Below are 9,462 nucleotides of genomic sequence, written 5' to 3'. Positions count from 1 at the left end.
TGATGCCTATATAGAACCAACATCACTCCTTGTCTACTCGCGTAAGCTGACTGGACTCGATCCCCATTGGCATCGCAAGGAGTAGTTCATAAAAAATCAATTTTAGAGATAACAAAATTTTAAGCATCCAACATAATACTTAATGGGCAGTTTAAAAAATTACTAAATATTATTAAAAATAAATTATTAGAGAGCCAGCAATATTAAAAAAACCTTGGATCATTATGTAAACAATCTTAACAGCCTCTAATTATGCATGAAGACGCTATGCAATATTAACAGCCTCTAATTATGCAAATTAACCAGATTATGCACAATACACATAATGCATGAATAATCCAGAGACAGATGAGAAGGAAATGAAGTTGCATCTTCAATAATCTAATCTTGCATTACAGTGTAATCATGAGCATACTGAGTACCAAGGGATTCCTAATTTAATGCCGCTTCTGCGGCTTCAGTATTTGAAGGGAAAAAATCGTGTCACTGGACCCAAAACCTATGCCTTTCCCTCAACACCACCTTTTTCTTGCATCCACAACTGGAAACGAAGCATGGATCTCAGCCATAGCTCATGCTGACAAACACCGACTGTAATGGCTCCTCCATTCCCTCCAACTGTACTAATTTTAGGCTTGGTTTGTTTAACATAAACATCATCTTGGGGTCACTGGTGCTGCCTGTAAAGTTGCATTTATAAAATTTATAAGTCATCCACAAACGTAGAATATATGAGAAAACTAGAGAGAGGATTGAAAGAAAGGGATAACACCAAAATGCTTTGCATTTCTGGCTTTTCCAAACGTGTGGTCATCACAAGGCTTGGAAAACAAATAAGATTTGATCCTAGAGAGTAAATCCATCATATACAATATCAACATTGTTGAAATATTGCTGTTTTCATAGATGGGTTCACATACTTTGGCATTCATAACAGCATCATTATCATTGATCAAAACTATTGCTGATCAGTAAGTCTCCAACACAGCACTTAATTGACATCATAATTTAAAAGAGGACTTAAGGATTTATCTTTTTCAATAAAATATTTTCTGGTCATGCTCAAAACAGAGGGAATTTCAATGCATTGTTCACAAAGATCGAGTTAATTGCCAACCCCCTCACCCAAAAAACTAGTAAATAGCATACAGCATCTGTCAATTTAAAAGTTTAATTTCTACTTCATGTCTACTAATTAAACTTAAAAAAGTCGCTTCCATAAGCAAACCACAAATTGCTGTTAGTTAGGGATCAGTTGAAGGCATTACCTGAGTTACGTATGATGAGCTTTCAGCAAGGAACTTCAGAAACTCTTGCTTCTTTCTATCAAAATTGAACTTTGCATGATTCAATAATGCTTGTTCTCTTTGAATATCATCCTGCATTTTTTCTTTTTTCCATCTCACCTCCTTGACCTGCCTCTCAGCCTCAATGTGTTTTTCAGGTACGGTTGAAGTCACCAAGGGTTTTGGGAATTTCACATCTACATCTTCCCTAACATCATCAAGAGGTTCCAAAACTAAGATGAAGCAACAATTAAAATTCCAATTCTATTAAACAATGAAATTGAAATTGATGCAGATTGGTTAATGGAGAATAAAATATTTTAATATTTTATGTTGTTTTCTCTTTCCTAGAGGAATTAGGATTTATTTGCTTTTACAAGTTCAATTAAAATCCTTTTCCTAGATGAATTAGGATTTTAATTGTTTTTCTTTTCATAGTTGTTTTTCCTTTCTCAAGTAGGAGTAGGAGAAATTTTATTCCTATAGATACTCTTTATAGAGAGGTTGATTAATATTATGTGTTTTTTAATAAAAGTTTGCTAGAGAGGTTTTCTCTATTATTTTGCTAGCCTAGTGTTCTTGTAGAACTTAGGTTTCATGGAAGAGTTGTAGTAATTGTGTGTTATAGATTTTGCTTTTACATGCTCACGCTGCATCAAAAATCCACAAGGTTCAATTTTTTTTTTGGATAGGTTCAGGGTTCAAATTTTTATCTTCTAATGTTTGACTTTGAGCAACAGCATGACAATAAAACGAATTAGAGTAGAAATTCAGGATCCATAATTTATGATGATTTAAAACCCTAATAAGCTAATAAGTTTAGACATATCAAATATAACTAATGCCTAGGAATCATAAAGTATAATGAGAACAATTCTAATTTTGACAAAGTACCCTACATAGTTGGAGAAGAGTTTTCAGAAAGAGGGGATTAATGCTTTCCAACCTAAAAAGCCACTGTACTCCAGGATTTTACAATTTGTAGACTGGTGGCTGAACAAGAAGCAGGAACACTACAGTGCTTTTAACAATCATGATTTTACCTTTGAAAGGGCAGAGGAGTGGCAGAAAGTCCATGGGTCAAGCATCTCATATAGCAATTTTATTAACAGAAATTCAACCACAATTAGGAGAAGAACATTATTTAGGCATTTGTGTTACAAAAATATTGTAGGCATCAGTTTTTTTTTAAAATAAGTAAAAATACTGCAGGCATCTTACTAATTGCAAACACAAGATTAAGTTTTGAAGAAGAGAAAAGAAGTTAAAAATATGTATATGGAAATAATGTGAAATTCATTTGTGATAGCAGAGCTTCTTACCGATCCCCTAGGGAAAACACACTGGTACTCCTAATCATCCCTCCATCCAAAGAAACAGCTCCATCACTTATACAAGGAAGAGCACTTACCATGTCTTGCCTTGTTCTATATACTTGAAGACGAGAGAAGAGATTGTAAAATAGAGTCTCCCTGAGGCCATGTCCACTAGCTGTGACACAAAATAAGTTTGCGTTGTCCACATTGATCATATTCACAGCAAACCCAAGAAAGCCAGGAGGACACTCCCCATTAGGTAATTTTGGCTTTACAAGATCAAGCCTCCTTTGAGGGTCATCTGCTACAAACTCACCTGCATATGGTCTGTGAAAGGGGGAAAAGAATTCTTTTAGAAGGTTTACAAACTACAAGTCCAAATTGTCAAACAAAGACAAAATATGAGACTCATGCATTATATTTTCAAGACAAATGACGAGAAATCTGCCATCCATATTCCTTCCAATAGTAGCACCAAGTGCATGAAGACCAGAACTTTTATTTATGCAGCCTTGCTTGTCATATGTTTCTAGGGCTTTAACACCTTCATAAGTCTTAGAGACAATGGCCAGCATAGTCTCCAACCCTAAGTACTCTGAAAAAAGCCTGCATTCCAAATAAATAAAAGGACAATTATATTAAGCATAATATAGAATTGTTAATAGTCATCAGTCACAATGTCCCTTGCCAAAATATCCCATCCCCAGCCTAGTAAGTAAACAGGCCCACTCATTCATTTGGACCTCCTAATCAATGAGCCATTTTGGCAATATTTTATAGCAACTAAATTCATTCTAACCCATTCTAAAGTAGGCACACTAAGCCCCAACAAAGAAGCTTTGATGACGAAGCTACTAAAATGTCATAGTCTATTTTTATCCAAAAGAGAACCATAAATGATCAAATGCAGTTGATGACAAGACCATAACTTATGCAGAATACCAAAAATTGAGAGCAAATGAAGTGCAAAGTCAATCAAACCTGCTAAGATTATCATCGTCCACTTTACCAAGTGTAGCAACAATACCCAGCACATCCTTGGTCAATTGAAGATGGGAAGCCTGAGGACCATGTCGAGCTTTCAATTGACACAAAATACCAGCAGCAGATTTTTCATGCTGTAGAATCAGTTCAGTTGTTTGGTCCTCACTCTGAAGTTGGGAATGGTTCTCAATTTCAATCTTTGGAGTGCTCGAACCATGATGCTTGCCCAAGGTAACTGAGATGAAACTTGTAGTTAATACAAATATGGAATCAAAGAGTCAAAGTCTTAGACATTTGAAAATTTGAACTTAACTTAAGTCCTTTCCTACCCAAACAACATGGACCTGATGTCAAACACTTTTATACACTTCATCTTTTAGTTTATAATTTCCATAAAATTCTCAGGTAACTATAACTGATGATGTTAAGAATGAGGAGAGATGGTTGCTTGAGTATCTTCTTTGATAACAAAAACTTACACAATTGAGATCTTCTTTATCTAATGATATAGGGCACAAGTTTTAACCAAGAGCAAGATATCTTATAACATGATAGTTATAACTGTATCCTTAAGAAGCTGGATGTTGTATATGGCTTTAGAAATTAGTCATGTACTCAATTTATCTGCATTTCATTCACTTGCTAAGATGGGCTTGCTTAACATTAGTGACTAATTAAAAATAAATAAAAATAAAAAATAAAGAAAAAGATTATACCTTGCAAATCAAGAATGAGGTCATCTAATTTGTTATTTTGAGCATTCAGAAATTTTATATTGTCCTCATGCCCTTTGATTTTCATCCCTAACATTTGCAGATCATCTTGAAGTCTCTGCACAGATGAAGTTATTGCGAAGTTAGTTTAGTTAGTTATACACATTGCCACTCAATATACAGTAAATGTATTAAGAAATGACATATCCACGAACATTTTAAATAGGTAAATTAGTTTGACACATTGCTACTCAATATACAGTAAACCCTATTAAGAAATGACATATCCGTGAACATTTTAAATGGGTAAATACACAAGTCGCACACCTGCATAAATTGTACCCATGACCTCACCCCCCTTACTTATAGGGGAAGGTGATGCCATTTGGTCCAGTTGTCACTGGCAAGATATAGACCATGAAATAAGAAACAAATATAAAATTTTGCATATTTGTTATACAACACCTCAACAAGAACCATAGAACAAAAGATTTATTATTTCCATTAGCAGATGCAATCAACCAATATGTCAAAGCAGCTCTGAAATTTAATAATCTTCACAACCTTAGAATAGTATATGATAGTCTCAGCATGTGCAAATCCTCCATTTTGCTTTTCATCCCTTACAACTATACTTTTCTCAGTCTGATCAACTTGCATCAATGCTGATGAATCTTTGATAGTTTGAACTGGAAGCTGCAAGGAGAGAAAGATAATCAAGTAGTTAAAATTTAGTATTTTAAAGCATAAACACTAAAGACAAAAACTACCCAAATTTTCCTTCAAGGTCAAAATGCTTATGTCAGTAACATTACAAACCAAACCTTCAATTTTCACTTAATATTTCAACAGAGCTTACTTTATAAGCATTTCACAAATACCCAGAACAAAATTTTCAATCTAACAGTTTAAAACACTAAAACACAAACTATAATTGAAGTCAATGCTTATGTCAGTACCATTACAAACCAAACCTTCAATTTTCACTTAACATTTCGACAGAGCTTACTTTATGAGCATTTCACAAATACCCAGAACAAAATTTTTCAATCTAACAGTTTAAAACACTAAACAAAAACTATAATTGAAGTCCCTTTTGCTTTTGTCTTGGGAAAAATTAAAGCTTTAAACAACTGTAAAGAAGAAAACAAGGGCATGCATGAGAAACCCTAATGCTCTGTTTGGTTGGTGGGAAAAAAAATGTGGGCACAGAAACAAGTAGATAAAAGAAAATAAAGCAAATTCCAAATTCAAACCCTGGTGTTCACAGTTACAAAGATTCCAAATTTTCCTTTCAATTATTTTTATTAATTTTTCTCATATTTTCTTAGCAAAGAAAAAGAGTGAGAAAACTTAAAAACTTAGAAAAGGGACTAACCTGGTTATTGGGTTGAAACATTTTGTAGCCGAGGTTGGCTCGTTCTCTCTCTCAGTGTCTGTCTCGCAATTTTCGCTTGCACTCTCTCCCTCTCTCTCTCTCTCTGAATTTTGACTTTTTATGCATATAGGCATATAGTATATATGAGTATACAATTGAGATCAGGCAATTGTTGCAATTACTTTTAATAGTTGAGGTTGGTGGTTATGAAAAATAATTTTTAATTTCAACTATTAACTAAAAAAAAGTAAAGAAAAATTTTATGAGAAGTGAGAAGTGAAAATTTTTTGTGAGATAACCGAGGTGAATTGCACCAATTTTTCATTTTTTATATTTAATGGTTGAGATTTAAAATTATCAATTGCACTGTACAATTCACTCAACTCCCTCACAACTATTTTTTATTTTTATTCATTTTTTATATTTATTGGTTGAGATTTAAAGTTGCTTTTTGTAACTTTAAATCTTAACCATCCATACCAATTGCGTTATGCGTATGATCTCAATTCATATATCATTATAATTTGTCTCATTGGAAAATACTTACACTCAATAAAAAAAATTGCAAATAAATAAATAATTTCAAGTTGGGAATTTTTTTTTTGGACACAAATGATTTGTTAGTGAAAAATGTTGTTTTTCTTTTTTCAATGTGTTAGGATTTGTGTGTGAATTTCTCAAAAATATTTTTTTTTTTAAACTTTTTTATTATTAATCTATATATATATATATATTAGAGAAAATCTAATTAGATTTTAAATTAGATTTTAATTGGAGTCTAATTTTGTGCCATGTGTCTCATTTAATTTTTAAATTATTATGTCAAGTGAATTATAAGGTGCAAAAATCAAAGAGTTTAAATCTAATTAGATTTCAAATAAAGTTCAATTTAGCGCTACATGTCCATCAATTTTTTTAATTTTTGTGCAAAGTAAATTATTGGGTGCAAAAATCAAAGAGTTCAAATCCAATTAGATTCCAACTAGAGTTCAATTTAGAGTCACATGTCCATCAATTTTTTTTAATTTTTGTACAAAGTAAATTATTGGGTGCAAAAACCAAAGAGTTCAATAGTAATAAACCTTCAAAAAACCAATAATATCTACTCAACAAAAATCACCAAACTAATAGTCTCACAAGGTGCCTGTACATCTTCTAATGATATGCCTCATGAAGTTTTTCTTCCTCACCTACTCTCAAAGCAATTCAATGGAGGTCATGCCAAATACTCGCTAATATCTTATGTTTCATGTGCAAAAAGTTTTGGTTTTATTCTAATTCGCGTTAGGTTGGACTTTTTACAATAATTAATTGCTTTTCTTCGTTGTTCTCTCCTCGTACAGTTAATAAAGCATGCCTAATAATAGTAAATAATTGAATACAAATATTTTAGCCTTTTAGGTTTTAGCTTTTTCTTTTTTTTTTTGGTTTCCAATAAGACATTTGCTTAGCTATGAATATAATATTTCATATTTACATTATATTTCGTAGCTAGGAAACTTACCGGTAAAAAAAAGTTTGAATATATTCACTCCTTTTTTAATATTGTAACTTGTCCAATTTGAAATGTATGAGAAGGTAAAGAACTAAAGATACTTTTGGTTTTTTTTTTTTTTTTTTTTCCCTAAAATATTAAATTTTAAGTTTTTCTTTTATCATAGTATAGCTTTTGTTACAGAACTTCAGTATGTAATATGAAAAAAAAAAAAGTTGCAAATGAATTAATGAGGTTTCAGCCTTTCAGGTTCACCAGTTCCATGTATAATTTTTGTAACATGTTTTTTTCCTCAAGGTTGGGACGAGGCCTACTGCTTGAGATACCTAAATGATTTTCATGAAATCCATTTCTTTGGTGACAAAACTTACAAGGTCAGCCCTTTTAGTCTCATCATTTATCTGTTCGATTATTTTAATAAATATTTTGGCTGTTTTTCAAATTTGAGTAATGGTTCAATCGTGTCATTTTGGAAAAATAATTTTGTTTTTTTTTTTAAGTTTCTCATGTGATAGTATTGTTGGCTTTGATTAGAAACGATTACGGCAATGGGACTGGGGCAAGTTAACTAATTTAGGAGACAAGGGGAAAAACATAAGACAAATATAGAGATACACACACCCCACACCACATAGGATTTGATGCATTTTCACTTCTAATTTAAAAAATATACAAATACCTTCTGATGAAATTTTGGTAAAAGTTTTGTTTGGTTGTGAGAAAACAAAGAGGACAAAAAGGTTTTGTGGTTATGTAATAATACGTCTTAGTGTGTGTGCACGGTTAATGGTGTTTTTTTTTTATTAGTTTATTTTTGTTTCAATTGCGTTTTATTTGTTTGCTTGCTTGCTAAAACACAAAGGAAAATAAAAATATATAATTTCCCATTTACGGTTCTTTGCAAATATAAACCTATCTCAGGAGGCAAGGGTCTGTTTGCTTTCAAAAAGTGGGTATCCACTTTTCATTTTCTTTATTCTATATCCAAAACCTAAATTTAAATATAGAAATAACATTTATTTTCATATTTGGTAGTGTTTGGTAAGTTGTTTTGAATATGTAATTTGAATATAGAATACATCATATTCGGGTTTCGTTATTGTTTTCTATTTCAACAAAAGTAACTTTTCTCACTCACACATCACATTACTAAAAAAAAAAAAATATAACTTTGTGTTTTTACAATATTTACGAATATGCCACTGTATTCGTATTCATTGAAAACGAAAACGCCGAAAAGTTGTATTCATTTTTTTGTATTCAAATCAAACTTTTAAGATATTGAAATTGAAAACTGGATACAAATACTAAAATCAAACTAGTTTTTTTAGTGGTGGAACCCACTAAAAATTGAAAATAAAAACAAAAAAAGATGTTTTTTTCAGCTAACCAAACAAGCCCCAAATAATTTTAGTGATTGATTGAGAATATGTTGTCGATAGAGGGATCTCATGTTGTTAATGATGTTGTAAATTGTGATATCAGAGAATGAGGGTGATCACTGAAATGGTTTTTCTTTTCTTTTCTTTTTGCTAATATTTGGTTGATTTTGAATTACATAATTTGAATTTCATTGATGACTGGCTAATGAAATTTATTTTAAGGGCAATCCTTCTTAAAAATGAAAAAGAAAAAGAAATAAAAAATACTGGCAATTGTTGAGGAGGGGGGGGATAATAATTTGTGATATTTGAAAGTTCAAAAAGATTTGGTTTTTAAGGGTAATTTATATTTGAGGAGGAGAGGGGGGGGGGTGGTGGATAATAATTTATGTGACTAAGCGATAAAAGATGTAAGAAAAAAAATTGAAACCCCATCAAGTGTTTTTGCAATTTACCAAAGCCTTGTTGTGTTTTTGCATTTTGGAAATTTTGCTTCCAAAATACTTAGTGATCACTGTGTTACAAGTCCTAGTCCTAAACCTCACATATTCATTTCCTTCACATTGTTAACTTCTTTTGTAAAAGAAAAAAAAACCCAAAAGCCTCGTGGGAGTAGTCCTACATTGCTAATGGGTAAAATTATGTGTTTATAAATGTTTAACCTAACTTAGAGGTTTGATACTTCCATTAAAAGAAACCAATAGGATATATTACTCACTTAACATAAATGGAACTGGAAGGCTAAAATTATACATGTCAATATAAGAAAAATATAACAATAATAGTTATTAACGAGAAAACATTATTTTTCATCATAAATGACAAGTGCAACAAAGATCTCTAATTCATAACCACAAAAATTATAATTGTTATTTATTCTAAAAAAATCAAACATAATATCTCTATTT

General features: G+C 31.5%; 1 protein-coding gene across 1 annotated transcript in view; it reads right to left on the bottom strand.

Moving 5' to 3' along the window:
- Window positions 1-270: 270 nt before the first annotated feature.
- LOC115961155 (structural maintenance of chromosomes flexible hinge domain-containing protein GMI1) overlaps window positions 271-9,462 on the bottom strand; it is a 32,586-nt gene continuing 23,394 nt past the window's right edge. The window contains exons 39-46 of the mRNA XM_031080186.1: window positions 5,678-5,725; window positions 4,864-4,995; window positions 4,303-4,417; window positions 3,584-3,821; window positions 3,017-3,208; window positions 2,609-2,929; window positions 1,269-1,494; window positions 271-680 (exon numbers count right to left, since the gene is read on the bottom strand). Of these exons, the coding sequence (XP_030936046.1) occupies window positions 657-680; window positions 1,269-1,494; window positions 2,609-2,929; window positions 3,017-3,208; window positions 3,584-3,821; window positions 4,303-4,417; window positions 4,864-4,995; window positions 5,678-5,725 (1,296 nt within the window). The 3' untranslated portion in view covers window positions 271-656. The remainder of the gene's footprint in view (window positions 681-1,268; window positions 1,495-2,608; window positions 2,930-3,016; window positions 3,209-3,583; window positions 3,822-4,302; window positions 4,418-4,863; window positions 4,996-5,677; window positions 5,726-9,462) is intronic.

Source organism: Quercus lobata, chromosome 9 (assembly GCF_001633185.2).
Source record: "Quercus lobata isolate SW786 chromosome 9, ValleyOak3.0 Primary Assembly, whole genome shotgun sequence".
Taxonomy (NCBI): Eukaryota; Viridiplantae; Streptophyta; class Magnoliopsida; order Fagales; family Fagaceae; genus Quercus; species Quercus lobata.
This window is presented reverse-complemented; position numbering and strand designations above follow the sequence as displayed.